At 40.9% G+C, this 16508-nt stretch overlaps 1 protein-coding gene across 2 annotated transcripts in view; it reads right to left on the minus strand.

Annotated features, from left to right (window-relative positions):
* The window catches only part of LOC140737357 (cytochrome P450 2C19-like), a 67960-nt gene extending 53468 nt beyond the window's left edge, over window positions 1-14492 (minus strand). Inside the window, exons 1-2 of one of the 2 annotated variants that reach the window (XM_073063812.1) lie at window positions 14069-14492; window positions 12972-13134 (exon numbers count right to left, since the gene is read on the minus strand). In XM_073063812.1, coding sequence (XP_072919913.1) covers window positions 12972-13134; window positions 14069-14296 — 391 coding nt within the window. In that variant the 5' untranslated portion in view covers window positions 14297-14492. The remainder of the gene's footprint in view (window positions 1-12971; window positions 13135-14068) is intronic. The other variant, XM_073063813.1, reaches the window with a different exon arrangement.
* Window positions 14493-16508: the final 2016 nt, after the last annotated feature.

Here is a 16508-nt window from a genome sequence, read left to right on the forward strand (position 1 = left end):
TGAGCTCATCAACGTTAATCAAAAAATTGTGGAAGCAAAGACACAAATTGAAAAGGTGGAAGATTGTGTTCAAAATGTGGAACAAGTGCTGAGGAAGATGATAAAAGTGATGAAATGACAAGAAAATAAACTACTCGACCAAGAAGGGAGATCTCAATGGAAGAATATAAGGATATATAATGTTCCTGAAGGAACAGAGGGGTCGTCTATGGTGGAGTTTGTGGAAAAGTTACTACGGGACATGCTGGAGATTCTGCCAACTACGGAGCAAGACATCGAGAGAGCACACCGGATGTTCACCCCGAGACCCTCCGGGGATAGGGAAGACAAGCCACGGTCAATAATAATCAGATTCCTCCCCTACAAAACCAAAGCAGAGATTCTGCACAAGGCCGGGGGAAAGAAGAATAAGAGCTTAATATATTTTGATCAAGAGCTTAATATATTTTGATCAAGATTACCCCCCAGCGGTCCTGCAGAAACGTAAGGAATATTCTGAAGCGAAGTGAGTGTTAAAGCAGAGAAACATTAGCTTCCAGACTCCGTACCCTGCTAAACTATGAGTGTTCTATGAGAACGGGACACGGCTGTCCCAGACAGTGGAGGAGGCAACTGCAGACACGAAGAACAGAGGACTGCCCGTCAACGTGATCACACCGAGGGAAAGCCTGGCTGAGCAGCTATTCCGCTCCACCTGGGAAACGGTGGGAGGACCGAGAAAGCAGGGGACGGGAGAAAAGCGAGAGAAGAATATCAGGGAGAGACTGCGAGTTTTCAGAAGATAGCCCTTACCCCCTCCAGAAGAGTTATAAGGTCTGACTAATCTCAAAAGTGTTGATAAGCTAAACAGAAGCCAAAATAGACGATACTATATTTATCTGAAGAAATACATACAACAATGTGGATTTTCTATTACCCTATTATTTTATTTTTTATTCATTCATTCATTCATTCCTTTCTCCCCACCTAAATGAGAACATATACATGGGAGGAATACACAGGGAAGTCTTTTCTGTGTAATGGACATAGACTTTTTCACTTACTTTTATGGGTGCTGCAGTGGGGGCCCTCACCCCACAGGTAGGAGAGGCTATCCCTCACAGCTAGGCATTTCCTCTAGCTCAGCCCAGGGTCATCTACTGGAGACCTCAGCCTTGGAATCACACCTTCGGTAGCTTTTTAAAAAATTGCGTTTCTTTGTTCTTACTTGTTCAGTGAGTAGATCGGCTAAGTTCTTTTCTGCTAATTTCAATGATACACTGACAGATAAATACACATGGCTACTGACAAAGTAAAATTCATTTCTTTTAATGTCACTGGGCTGTTGAATCCAATCAAACGCAGTAAATTCTATCTAAAATGAAGAAAGAAAAAGCCCATGTATTATGTTTACAGTAAACTCATTTAAATGATAACGAGCATGGAAAACTAAAGAGAATGGGCTTCACTAATTTGTTTTTCTCCTCATATAAATCAGGACATAGGAGAGGAGTTGCTATTCTCATCTCAAGCAAGCTAAATTTTGAAAAAGTATTTGAAATGGGAGATTAGGAGGGCAGATATATTCCAGTAAGGGGGAATATAGATGGGAATTCAGTTACTCTATTGAATATATATGCAACCCCAGGAAGTGATATTAGTTTCTTCCAGAAAATCACTAATATTATGGTAACGGAAACAGAAGGTCTCTTGATATGTGGGGAAGATTTAAATTTACAATTACACCCAAAGTTAGACTCTTCCAGTAGAACCACGAAACAAAGTCATTACATGAGAAAGTTACACTTTTTGAGGATGTTGGTATAATTGATACATGGAGAGACCTTTTCCCAGACTGAAGGGATTACACTCAGTATTCTGCACCCCCCCCACCCCCCATTCTTTATATGTAAGAATAGATTATTTCATAACATTTGGAAAAGATAAAGACAAAATAGATACCTGTGGAATTGGGACAATAGATTTACGTGATCATGCACCTATATATTTATCTGTTGATTTTGACCTGTAACCAAAGAATACTATATGGAAACTAAATTCAAGTCTACTCAATGATCCCTATTTTAAGGAATAAATTAAAAAAGAAATTGGTCTTTACTTAGAATTAAATGATAATGGAGAGGTTTCACCTCCCATTCTATGGGATACTCTGAAGGCTGTCTTAAGAGGGAAAAATATAGCGATATCTTCACATAAGAACAAATAAGGAATAAAACATTAGAGGAATTACAAAACAAGCTGAAGGAACTAGAAAAAAAAAACAAATTGAATTTGGCGCAGGATACATTAGAGGAAATTTTAAAAATTATGAATAAAATTAATAGTTTGGCTATACAAGAAATCAGGAAAAATCTGATGTTTTTGAAACAGAGACACTATGAAAGTGGATCTAAGTCTATGAAAATACTGGCGTGGAAACTGAAAAAAAAAAGCAGAAAATACAATTCATAGAATTAGGGATCCAAGAACAAAAGTGATTTAAAAAAATAAGCTAAGTGAAATTCAGAAAGCTCTTGAAGTGTTTTACAAAACTCTATATTCTAAAGTTCCAGGGTGAAGCATAACCCAAATTGACACCTACCTGAATTCTCTAGAGTTACCCACTTTAAGTGAAGAACAAAATAGAACGATGACTGCTGACATAACTGAAGCTGAACTAAAAACTGCAATTAGTGGACTTAAATTAAGTAAGTCACCAGGATCAGATGGTTATATGGCAGAGTGGTATAAAGAATTTAAAAATGAGTTAATTCCTGTTTTACTCCCCACACTGAACTGGGCTCTAAAAGAGGCGCAAATGCCACCCAGCTGGAAGGAGGCGATAATCTCAGCTATACCAAAAGAAGGCAAGGATAAAATGGAATGTGGGTAATTTAGACCAATATCTGTTCTTAATGTGCATTATAGATTATTTAACTCCATCATGGCCAAACGATTAGAAGAGTTTTTACCACACTGATATATAATGATCAGACAGGTTTTATACAACAACGCCAAACACAAGACAATATCCGAAAGACACTACACATTATGGATCGTATACATAAAATAAAATTAAAGCAATAGTGATAAGTGTGGATGCTGAAAAGGCATTTGATTCAGTTAAATGGAATTTTCTTTATAGAGTTTTACATAGATTTGTTTTACATGACACAATTATTAAAACTATACAGACACTATATGACAATCCCACTGCTAGGATTAAAATCAATGGATATTTATCAAATTGCTTTACCCTAGAAAGGGGCACGAGACGGGGTAGTGCATGGTCACCGCTACTCTTTGCATTTTATCTGGAACCACTAGATCAATACATCAGATAAAATGAAGATATCAGGGAAATTACTATTAAAGGGACAGAGCATAAATTGGCCTGTTACACGGATGACATTTTGATATATCTAGGGAAACCAACATATTCTCTACCTAAATTGATGCAATCCTTTGAACAATATGGTCAATTATCAGGATACAAGATCAACATAGATAAAATCCAATTACTTTCATATAACTATAGTCCATCAAGAGAAATAGAAAGTAGATATCCCTTGGCATGGCAAACAGAGTCTTTCAAATATTTGGGCATCATCATGCCAAAAGATATGGCAAAATTATCAGAATGCCTATATATTAAAAAATTAAGGAAGACATAACAAGATGGAATCTAATTCCTTTCTTTAGTCTCAGTTCAAGGATTGAATTTATTAAAATGAATATATTGCCCAGACTATTATATCTCTTTCAGACCCTACCAATAGAGATGAACCAAAATCAATTGAATGAATGGCACAAAATGTTATCAAGGTATGTATGGCAAGGTAAAAGACCTAGAGTTGATCTCAAAACTTTGCAATTAGCCAAGGAAAAGGGAGATGGGATCTACCTTCTCTTCAATTTTATTATTTTGCAGTACAAATGAGAGCTGTGATGTGCTGGTGTAACCCATCATATGACGCTCAATGGAAAAACATTGAGGAGAAGATACCTTCCATCCCCATACAGGCAACTTTGGCTGATAACAACCTACAAAGCTATATAAATACTATTGAGAACCCATGGGTGAAATGGATTCTTCAAATATGGAAAACTATTATAAAAGAATATAAACTAGAGACAGATATTGTAATTCTTAAATGTTGTGGATATGACTCGGATTTTACGCCAAATAAACTGGATGCTAGATTTAAGGATTGGACAGCTAAAGGAATAACAGTTCTATGCATTACAATGAAAGAAGGAACACTGTTCAGTTTTGAAATGCTTAAAGAGAAACACATTAGAAAAACAAGACTTTTATCGGTATTTGCAGATGCAATGTTGTGTTAATAGGAGGGTGAAAAATGTAACCGAGCCAAGTACATGTTTCATAGAACTGTTTAGAAAAGCATATAATTCAGATAATGATGGTAGAATCATTTCAAGCATGTATAAGGGTCTGTCAAATCTTAAAACACACTCGACTTCATACATTAAAACAAAATGGGAGAAGGAAGGAGGGATAACTATATAACCATATAACCATATAACAATCACAGCACGGAAACAGGCCATTCCGGCCCTCCTAGTCCGTGCCGAACTCTTAATCTCACCTAGTCCCACCTACCCGCACTCAGCCCATAACCCTCCACTCCTTTCCTATCCATATACCTATCCAATTTTACCTTAAATGACACAACTGAACTGGCCTCTACTACTTCTACAGGAAGCTCATTCCACACAGCTATCACTCTCTGAGTAAAGAAATACCCCCTCGTGTTTCCCTTAAACTTTTGCCCCCTAACTCTCAAATCATGTCCTCTCGTTTGAATCTCCCCTACTCTCAATGGAAACAGCCTATTCACATCAACTCTATCTATCCCTCTCAACATTTTAAATACCTCGATCAAATCCCCCCTCAACCTTCTACGCTCCAATGAATAGAGACCTAACTTGTTCAACCTTTCTCTGTAACTTAAGTGCTGAAACCCAGGTAACATCCTAGTAAATCGTCTCTGCACTCTCTCTAATTTATTGATATCTTTCCTATAATTCGGTGACCAGAACTGTACACAATATTCCAAATTTGGCCTTACCAATGCCTTGTACAATTTTAACATTACATCCCAACTTCTGTACTCAATGCTCTGATTTATAAAGGCCAGCGTTCCAAAAGCCTTCTTCACCACCCTATCTACATGAGACTCCACCTTCAGGGAACTATGCACTGTTATTCCTAGATCTCTCTGTTCCACTGCATTCCTCAATGCCCTACCATTTACCCTGTATGTTCTATTTGGATTATTCCTGCCAAAATGTAGAACCTCACACTTCTCAGCATTAAACTCCATCTGCCAACATTCAGCCCATTCTTCTAACCGGCATAAATCTCCCTGCAAGCTTTGAAAACCCACCTCATTATCCACAACACCTCCTACCTTAGTATCATCAGCATACTTACTAATCCAATTTACCACCCCATCATCCAGATCATTTATGTATATTACAAACAACATTGGGCCCAAAACAGATCCCTGAGGCACCCCGCTAGTCACCGGCCTCCATCCCGATAAACAATTATCCACCACTACTCTCTGGCATCTCCCATCTAGCCACTGTTGAATCCATTTTATTACTCCAGCATTAATACCTAACGATTGAACCTTCTTAACTAACCTTCCATGTGGAACTTTGTCAAAGGCCTTGCTGAAGTCCATATAGACTACATCCACTGCCTTACCCTCGTCAACATTCCTCGTAACTACTTCAAAAAATTCAATAAGGTTTGTCAAACATGACCTTCCACGCACAAATCCATGCTGGCTACTCCTAATCAGATCCTGTCTATCCAGATAATTATAAATACTATCTCTAAGAATACTTTCCATTAATTTACCCACCACTGATGTCTGAGGAAGAATGGACAATATTATGGAGATATCAATGGAACTGTACCAGTTCACAGAAATGGAGGGAGTTTGGGTGGAAAAACCTGACAAGATATTTTATTACACCCTCTCAGAAATCCCATTATGATAGTAACATCCCTGTTCGCTGGAGAAATACTGGAAATCAAAATGCAAAGCATTACCATATTTTCTGGGATTGCCCCATTATCAAAGACTTTTGGAGTGGGATACACAATGCCCTACAAGACATTTTTAAATGGGAAATACCATTAGAAAGTAAAACCATATGTAACCCCCTGGGTCGCCTCAGGCTCGCTCAGCTAGTTCTTGTCTAGGAGGAGCAGCCTTCGGCCCCACCAAACTGGGTAATCGGCTGGTGTGGATGCTGTGTGATGTCCCCACCTCGCCAAAGAACAAACACCATATGCGATTAAATGATTACAGTTTATAAAGATTACTATAACTAAGTAATTAATAACGTTACAGTATACATGAAGGAAAAGGAAATAAAGAAAAGGCGCCAAACTTATCAAAGTCCAAACCACTTCGTGCACAACCGTTGGAGCTCAATTACTGAAGTCTTCTGGCCACTATTCGATCCCCTCTGAACTCCTCGACTCGCAGCTCAGGACCACCCGAAGTGGTCAACCCAGCACATCTATCATCGTCTCCTCTCCTCAGGGTACCTCCCGACCTTGGACCCCCGCTTGGGGTCCGTTCCTCGCCCAGTTTGCAGCATCACGTCCTTCCTCTCTCACCCCCTCATGCCGAACTCCCCAAAAGCCCGCCAACAAAAGCTTACAGACTCAGAAGAAAGAACAACATTAATCCCAATTGGATTACAAAGGAATACAATTCTCGTTATCAGTAAATTTTAACCCAAACAAGCTTCCAGCACTCTCTCGCAACAAAGCATTCCTACTTTTAACAAAACAAAGAAGCCATTTTGTTTACATACACAGTAACAAAGAAAAAGAAGAAACCCCCTTTACACATATATTTTGAGTACAGTATATACCTGAAGAATGGTTAAAAAGAGATACATATTTAATGAATATACCACTGGTGGCTGGTAAAAAGACTCTTACCAGGAAATGGTTATCACCGGAGAGCCCAACTTTAAACACATGGATGGAAATTACAATGAACATTTACAAAATGGAGAAGATAACAGCATCTGTCAATCATAAATTGGAACAATTTGATTAATACTGGGGAAAAATGGTTTAACTAATAGCACCCCATGGGCCTGATTTTTCATTTTTTCATTTTTAGAATCTTTTTATTAATACATAATCTTCTACAACTATAGAATAATACAAAACAACAAATTAATATGTATACAATTAATAGAGCTGAAGAAAAAACTAATCATAATAAATAAAAATGAAAAAATTATATATAGAAAAAAGGGAAAAAAAGAACCCCATCTAACGAGGGGAAAAAATGCATTAACTACAAAAAAAACCCATTAGGAATCAACCCCCGGAAGCAATACGTTTAACCATCATCTAGATATATAGAAAAAAGTCATCAACCGCCAATTCACATTTTTAAAAAAAAGATAATGAAATTGGAAGGAAACAGTATAGAATAATTCAAATTAAATGGTAATATTTGGCAAAAGAATATTTGGTTGAAAGATTGGGATGGATCTTTCAGCCCTTATTGGGTGAGCCTGGAAATTAAATCGGTACCAGGTTTTGCACTGGGTTCTATTTTGGGGACTTCTCTCCCTTTTGCTCTTTCTAAATTGCCGAAACGAATTGACAACCCGATAGTTAAACATACTTTACATATATGGTTTCAATTTCAGAATTTTTTTGGGTTGACTCAGTTTGTTTTAAATATTCCTATTGTATCCAATTGTTTTTTTCACCCTTCAATTATAGACCAAGCTTATTTGGCTTGGAAGACTAAAGGATTACTACGATTTTCTGACTTATTTTTGGATAATTGTTTTATGTCTTTTGAGCAGTTATCTAATAAATATAATTTGCCTAGATTTCATTTTTTTAGATATTTACAGATTAGGAATTTTTTAAATACTGTACTTCCTACTTTTCCAAACTTTGTGTCTTCAGGCATTTTGGAGAATTTGTTCGAATTAAACCCCTTTCAGAAAGGGCTTATATCAAAACTTTATAATATAATTATGAAGATACGTTCAGAGCCCCTTTATAAGACAAAAAATGATTGGGAAAGAGAGCTCAACATTATTATTCCTATTGAGAATTGGGATAAAATTCTTCAATTAGTTAACACATCATCTATATGTGCTAAACATTCATTAATGCAGTTTAAGGTTGTACACAGGGCTCATATGTCCAAGGATAAATTGGCTCATTTTTATTCCTATATAAATCCTATTTGTGATAGATGTCAATCTGAAATAGCATCTCTAACTCATATGTTCTGGTCGTGTCCGCTTTTGAAAAAATATTGGAAAGATATTTTTGATATTATCTCTGCAGTATTGAACATTGATTTACAACCCCATCCTATTACCGCAATTTTTGGTTTAGCAATGATGGACTCACTTCATTTATCTTCTTCCGCTTGTTGAATGATTGCATTTCTTACACTAATGGCTAGAAGATCTATTTTGTTGAATTGGAAGGAAATTAATCCTCCTACTGTATTTCATTGGCTTTCTCAAACTATGTTATGTTTAAATATAGAAAAAATTAGAAGTGGTGTATTTGACACTTCTATTAAATTTGAAAAGATATGGAGACCATTTATTCAATATTTTCATATGATGTAATAGGACCCTGTTCCAGGCCTATTTGATTTTCCAGTTTTGATTGCATATATGTCAAGAGGATCGGAGTAGACAACACTGATGATTTTGTATTTTTGTGAGATATTATAAACAGCCCTTTTTTTTCTCTTTTCTATTTTTTCTTTTTCTCTTTTTTGTTTTTTTTTCTCTTCTATTAGTTATTAGATTTTTAGATTAGTTTTTTGCATAATGATTTTTTTTTCTTTTTCTTTTTTCATTTTATATCATGATACACTTCGGTTTGCCTTGTCTATTTGTATATTGTATCATTTACGATGTGGGAATACTCATTTATACTGTAATCATTTGTCTTGTAATCTTTTATAGTTAGTTGAAATATGTATGTGTGTAATCTCATTATCTATGTATCAGTTTTATCTTGTTGTTATTAATAATGATAATAAAAAGATGGAAAAAAAGAGAACCTCTCCAACTGTTAAGCATGGGGGTGGATCGATCATGCTTTGGGCTTGTGTTGCAGCCAGTGCCACAGGGGACATTTCACTGGTAGAGGGAAGAATGAATTCAATTAATTACCAGTAAATTCTAGAAGTAAAAATCACACCATCTGTAAAATGCTGAAGATGACAAGAGGATGGCTTTTACAACAGGATAATGATCCTAAACACACCTCAAAATCCACAATGGACTACCTCAAGAGGCACAAGCTGAATGTTTTGCCACGGCCCTCACAGTCGCCTGACCGAAACATCATCGACAATCTGTGAATAGACCCCAAAAGAGCAGTGCATGCAAGATGGCCCAAGAATCTCACAGAACTAGAAGTCTTTTGCAAGGAAGAATGATGAAAATCTGCCAAACAAGAATTGAAAGACTTTTAGCTGGTTATAGAAAGTGCTTACAAGCTGTGATACTTGCCAAAGGGGGTGTTACTAAGTACTGAGCATGCAGGGTGCCAAAATTTTTGATTTGGGCCCTTTTCCTTTTTTGTTATTTTGGAACTGTAAAAGATGGAAATAAAAAAGTAATCTTGCTTAAAATATTAAAGAAATATGTCATCTTTAACTTTATGCCTTTTGGAAATCAGGTCATCTTTTACTCACTTAGCTATTCACAGTAACAGAAACTTTGACCGGGGTGCCCAAACCTTTTAATGCCACGGTATCTTTTAGCTCCCCTACCCTGGGGAAAAGTCCTTTACCATCCGCTATTTATGCCTCTCATAATTTTGAACATTTTGTTCTCTGGTCCATAGGGTCTCCTCTCATTCTCCAATGTTCCAAAGAATAAAACCTAGCCTCGTTACTCTCTCCCCATACTCAAGCCCTCTAGTCCTGGCCATATCCCATAACGATTCTCTACACTCTTTCCAGTTGAAACATGTCTTTCCTATAACAAGGTGACCAAAACTGTACACTGTCCTCCAAGTGTGGCCAACCTAACAACTTATACACCTGTGATATAATATCTGTGTTGTTTCAAATTTTGTAAAATACTGGATGAAAATCTAAACAGTTCCAAGTGACATTTTAACTCTTTGTGAGCTCGCAGCATGTAAGGTGTCTGTACAAGTTAAACACTGTAGGATTGTTACTGTCAAATGTCAGTGCATGATACTACCATTAGCTGCTGGTGGCTGGATTCTTTCCTGGCCTCAGGCACCAACACAAGCAAACAAAAGACCAAAGAGTTCATCTGTCTCTGTGTCTCAAAGCTTATGAAAGTCCTATCAAAACCATGCTGATTTAGTGACATGAGAATAAACAATTGATGAGTTTGTCTATCTCTGGGTGTCTCTCTCTACACTTGTGGAGCCCCTGTTTATTGGGAGACCTTTCACTTGGTTCGTACACAACAACCTGACTGATGAAGGCCAGTGTGAGAGCCTCAGGACTCATACCACCAGGTTCACGATCAGTTATTATCCCTCAACCATCAGGCTCTTGAACCAAGGGAGACAACTTCATTTAACTTCACTTGCCCCATCACTGACATTTTCCCACAACCAATGGACTCACTGTCAAGGACTCTTCATTTCATGTTCTCAATATTCCTTATTTATTGATTACTATCATTTCTTTATTTTTGTATTAGCACAGTTTGCTGTCTTCTGCACTCAGGTTGAATGCCCAGGTTGGTGCAGTCTTTCATTGGTTCTATTATGGTTATTATTCCATAGATTTTTTTTATTGAGCATGCCAACAAGAAAATTAATTTGAAGGTTGTATATGGTGACATGTATGTACATTGAAAATGAATTTACTTTGATCTTTATCTGGGGCAGCACTTTACGTAGATACTAGATACAATTACTGCAAATACCATGAGATATTGGTAAAGAAATTCCACCAAATGGATCCTCAATTTCCTCACTTACAGACCTCAGTCACTACAGATTGGCAACATCTTCTTCAGAATCAGTTTGAACTTTGAATCTTTTTTTACCACCATGTCCATCTGTGATACAGCTTTCAACAAACAGCGTACTTGTACTCCTAGACATGAGAAAACCTGCAGATGCTGGAAATCCAGAGCAGCACACAGACACAAAATGCTGAGGGAACTGGTCAGGCAGCATCTATGGAAAGGAATAAATAGTGGACATTTTCTGCCGAGACCCTTTATCAGAACTCTTTGTACTCGTAGGGCACATTTTGCTGGTGTCCAGTTCTGTTGTCCTGCGGAATATTGTGGGCATGTTATGCTGGTGTCAGGATGTGTGGCAACACTTGCAGGCTGTCCCCAGCACATCCTTGGGTGTATTGGCTGTTAGCACCAATTACGCATTTCACGGTATGTTTCAATGTTCACGCGATGAATCTGAATCTGAGGTCCTTCTGTTCCACCACACTCCCTAGTGTCCTACCATTCATTGCACAGATGCTTGGATATACAGTATATCAGTATTCTTTCATCAACATCTTCATTATGTGACATGTTATATGATGTAGGCAATCATGGTCCCTTCACCATAATTGTTCTTGGCAGATTTTTCTGCAGAACTATTGTCACTGCCTTCTTCTGGACAGTGTCTTTACAAGATGGGTGACCCCAGCCATGATCAATATTTTTCAGAGATTGTCTACCTGATGTCAGTGGTTGCATAACCAGGACTTGTAATCTGCACCAGCTGCTCATATGACCATCCACCACCTGCTCCCATGGCTCCCATCCCTTACACCTCCTTTGGTAGAGAGCTATCTCAACTACGATACCCATGTTCATTGTCACGTTCTAAATCCTGGAACACTCTTCTCAGGCAGCATCGTGGAAGTAACATCAGTGTACAGGATTCTCAGCGCTATCTTCTCAATGGCTTGGGTTTCCACCGGGTGCTCTGGTTTTCTCCCACAGTCTGAAGACATATGGGATAGCAGGTTAGTAAAACAGAGGGAGCTGAGAATTCATTTAAAGTGGTGGCAAATGTCGAGAGAGTTGTGAAGAAAGCTTTTGGCACGTTGGCCTTCTTAAATCAAAGTATTGAGTACAGGAGATGGGATGTTGTGTTGAAGTTGAATAAGATGTCAGTGAAGTCTAATTTGGAGTACCATGTACAGTTTTGGTTACCTACCTAGAGGAAAGATATAAATATGATTGAAAAAGTACAGAGGAAACTTGCAGGGACGTTGCCAGAACTGGAGGACCCGAGTTATATGGAAAGATTCAATAGGTTAGGAATTATTCTTTGAAATGTAGAAGATTGAGAGGAGATTTAATAGAGGTATACAAGATTATGAGGGATAGAGATAGAAAACATGCAGTCTTTTCCCCCTGAGATCGGGTGGGACTACAATTAGAGGTTATTGGCTAAGGGTGAAAGGTTGAAAAATTTAAGGTGAACATGAAAGGAAACCTCTTTAGTCAGAGGGTCAGAAGAGCGTGGAATGAGCTGTCAGCGCAAGTGGTGCATGCGAGCACAATTTCAATGTTTAAGAAAACTTTGGACAGGTACATGTGTGGTAGGGGTACTGAGGGCTATGGTCCGGGTGCAAGTCCGTGGGAATAGGCAGATTAAATGGGTTGGCGCGGACTAGGAGGGCCGAAGAGCCTGTTTTGTGCTGAACACTTCTACGAATCTATTAATTGGTCATTGTAAATTATCCTGTGATTAGCCCAGTATCTGGGCGGTGCGGCTCCTTGAGCCCGAAGTCCCTGTTCCGCGCTGTTACTTCTAACAGCTGCTATTTCTAATTAAAATCATAACTAAGAACGACCAGCATGTGCCGTCTCTTTCAGTAGCATTAACTATTTAGAAAGTGTATAAATAACAAAAATATTCAGATTTCAAGAGAGCGGAGGCAGCAACAAAATAACTCGAGTTAAATTAAAAATTCTCTTACCATAGCCGTCTGCAACTATTTTTAAGATGGGTAAGCGGTATCGGCCGCTGAAGTCAAACCCATGGTCAATCAGGGCCTCTCTCATCGCTTCGGCACCACACACCACCACTGCAGGGAAGCTGCCGAACCAGAAGGTGAACACGGGGCCATACTGCTCACTCAGCTGTGGTGAAACAAGGAATGCATATTGTTTTTTAACATTTTATACTCCATACGAGGTTTGTCAATCAATTTAGCTAGAGGAGAGATAAGACCCACAGCAATTTTCCTTTCAGGGACCAAACGGCTTAGGCACAGAACTGTATTTGTCAATAGGGAGCGGACGACGAGTTTGTAAAACTGGCCGGAGAAAAGCAATTCTGGAATGGTGAGGGTGGAATGCCCTGGGACGGGTGGCAGAGAAGGAGTGCCAGGGGCAGGGATGGCGTGGGTGTAGACGTATCCAGCCTTGAGACCCCAGGCAAGGTGATCTGATTCCAAACAGCTGGTTATTGATCATTACAGAACGTCTGTGGTGCTTGCCACACCCTCCCCTCTTCCTTCCCTTTTCCCAACCGTGACTCCCCCTCCCACTCTCAGTCCACAATAAAGACCCATATCAGAACCAGGTTATCATCACTCACATGTCATGAAATTTCCTCCCTTTTTGCGGCAGCAGTACAATGCAATGCATAAAATCACTACAGTACTGTGCAAAAGTCTTAGGCACCCTAGCCATATGTATGTGCCTGAGAGTTTTGCATTGTACTGTTCAATATCCAGGTCGCAAACAAGAGAGAATCAGCAGGTGTCCGAAACCCGAGCAACACACACAAAATGCTGGAGGAACTCGGCAGGTCAGGCAGTAGCTCTGGAAGAGTATAGTCGACACTACTCTTGTCCATAGATGCCGCCTGGCCTGCTGAGTTCCTCCAGCATTTTGTGCGTGTCGATAATAGCGAGATACAGATAATTTGATGCCGCGATTTACATTTGAAAAAAACATCCCTCACGATACTGCTTCGGCGGTTCTGTCAAAGAAAGCTACCTCGAGTGGAGGAAGTGTTAATAAAGAATTCTCTCGATGTGTAATTTAAATACTCAGACGTTGTCCCTACCTTGATGAGGGATTTGTGGGGTGCTTTGAAATCCAGTTGGAGAATGTTGCCGATGATCGGGAGGGCAGGAGGACCCGGGGGAAGCCTGCCTTTCTGCCGCTGGGTGTTTTGAAAGAATCTCATCAGAAGCAGGACGCTCAGTAAAACAACCAACAAAGTTGTCAGCAGTTCCCCAAAACTCATGGTGACAGAGTACGCAGATTCTGGAGACGAAGCGAGAGGCTGCATCTCAAAATTCACAGTTGTACCACTTTCACCAGATTCAAACAGTAAACTACCCTTAAATTAAGGGCAATTAAAGTCCCGATTGAAGTTCACACTCGCTGACGACTTTTATACATTTGGGTCAGTCTCATTATAGACCGCCCTTTGGAGTTCTTACCCGGCTTTATGTCAGTGGGCGTGAGTTATGTTCTCAACAAATAAAACTATCCAGAATTGAAATGGCCTTCAAAAGGCTGACAATTCCGAATCACCTTCTTTGTAAGGTAGAAGCTTGGTAAATCGGACCGCATGTCATGGTCCCGTCCATGAAGTCCACGTTCCTGCTCAGGGTCCGGTCTGTGAACTCTTGACTCCGTGTCTTCCGGCTGTCCCTTGTCTCATTTGGGCTTAATCATAGGCACCTGATTCTCGTCGTGGGGCCGGGAATATAAGTGACCCTGGGTTCGAGTGTAGGGGCTGGTTCGTCTCGTCAGTACCCTGTCCTCGCCTCTGTGTGAGTTCGTCTCGTCAGTATCCTGTCTTCGCCCCTGTGTGGGTTCGTCCCACTGGTATCCTGTCCTCGCCTCTGTGTGGGTTCATCCCGTTGGTATCCTGTCCTCGCCTCTGTGTGGGTTCGTCCCACTGGTATCCTGTCCTCGCCTCTGTGTGGGTTCGTCCCACTGGTATCCTGTCCTCGCCTCTGTGTGGGTTCGTCCTACTGGTATCCTGTCCTCGCCTCTGTGTGGGTTCATCCCACTGGTATCCTGTCCTCGCCTCTGTGTGGGTTCGTCCTACTGGTATCCTGTCCTCGCCTCTGTGTGGGTTCGTCCCACTGGTATCCTGTCCTCGCCTCTGTGTGGGTTCGTCCCACTGGTATCCTGTCCTCGCCTCTGTGTGGGTTCATCCCACTGGTATCCTGTCCTCGCCTCTGTGTGGGTTCGTCCCACTGGTATCCTGTCCTCGCCTCTTTGTGGGTTCGTCCCACTGGTATCCTGTCCTCGCCTCTGTGTGGGTTCGTCCCACTGGTATCCTGTCCTCGCCTCTGTGTGGGTTCGTCCCACTGATATCCTGTCCTCGCCTCTGTGTGGGTTCGTCCCACTGGTATCCTGTCCTCGCCTCTGTGTGGGTTCGTCCCACTGATATCCTGTCCTCGCCTCTGTGTGGGTTCGTCCCGTTGGTATCCTGTCCTCGCCTCTGTGTGGGTTCGTCCCACTGGTATCCTGTCCTCGCCTCCGTGGGGTAAGTCAGGCCATCCTTGCCCTTATCCTACGGTGGGATCTGTCCCTCCCGGTCCTTTCCTCCTCTGGGTAAGTCAGGCCGTCATTACCGTTACCCTGAGGCTGGACTGTTCCCTTCCTTCCCTCTGGAGCCTCTCCTTGCCTCTGCCTGGGGCCTTACCTCATCTTGCCTTGCCTCTGCCTGGAGCCTAGCCTCGCCTGTGTCTGGAGCCTCACCCTGTTTGGAACTGTCTCTGTGTCCACGCCTTCGCTAGGTAGGTCCGGCCATTTGCCGCTACCTAGCGTTGCGAACTGTCTCATCATGTTCAGCTTTCTGTGTTCTGTGAATGACTCCCGGCCCTATGTCCTGTAATGAAGGAGGGGTCCCGGCTCTGTTTTGCGTTCCTATTCTCCCTCGACCAGGGCTCTGTGTTCTCGTCTTGTCCATGTGCCTCACCCAGTCCAGGAGTACCTTACCCAGCTCGGTGCTGGGATTCCCACGTCCTGTGCTGGGGTTCCCTTGTTCTGTCCAGGAGTCTCATGTCCAGCCCTGTTGCCTTTCCTCGTCCTGTAGCCACGTCTTGTCTTCACCTGGTTCTGGAGTCTGAGCCTGAGTCAAGACCCAGGTTCTGGGTCCTTGTCCAGACTCTAGCTTGAAGTCCAAACCCAGGCTCCTAGTTCCTAGTTCCGTGTCCTGGTTCCGCTACCCTCGTCAAGACCTCGCCCAGGCCTGGAGTCCTTGTCTCATCCGAGCCAGTGTCCTTCCTTCCTCACTTCCCTTGCTTCCTTCTCACGCCTAGTCCTGTTCCTGGTAGTTCAGTGTCTTTGTCTTGCTTTTGGATCCACTCCCAACGCCCGCCATTATGACACCACAAGCTGCTGAGAATTCCTCGGGCACGTAGGAGGTGCCACCATTAGAATATATTGATTCTATGCATTCCGTCTAATTTAAACTCCATTGTAAATTTGAAAGTTCAAATCAATGTTATAACAAAAATTCATATATGTCACCATATACA

This window comes from Hemitrygon akajei, chromosome 12, assembly GCF_048418815.1.
Source record: "Hemitrygon akajei chromosome 12, sHemAka1.3, whole genome shotgun sequence".
NCBI classification, from domain to species: domain Eukaryota; kingdom Metazoa; phylum Chordata; class Chondrichthyes; order Myliobatiformes; family Dasyatidae; genus Hemitrygon; species Hemitrygon akajei.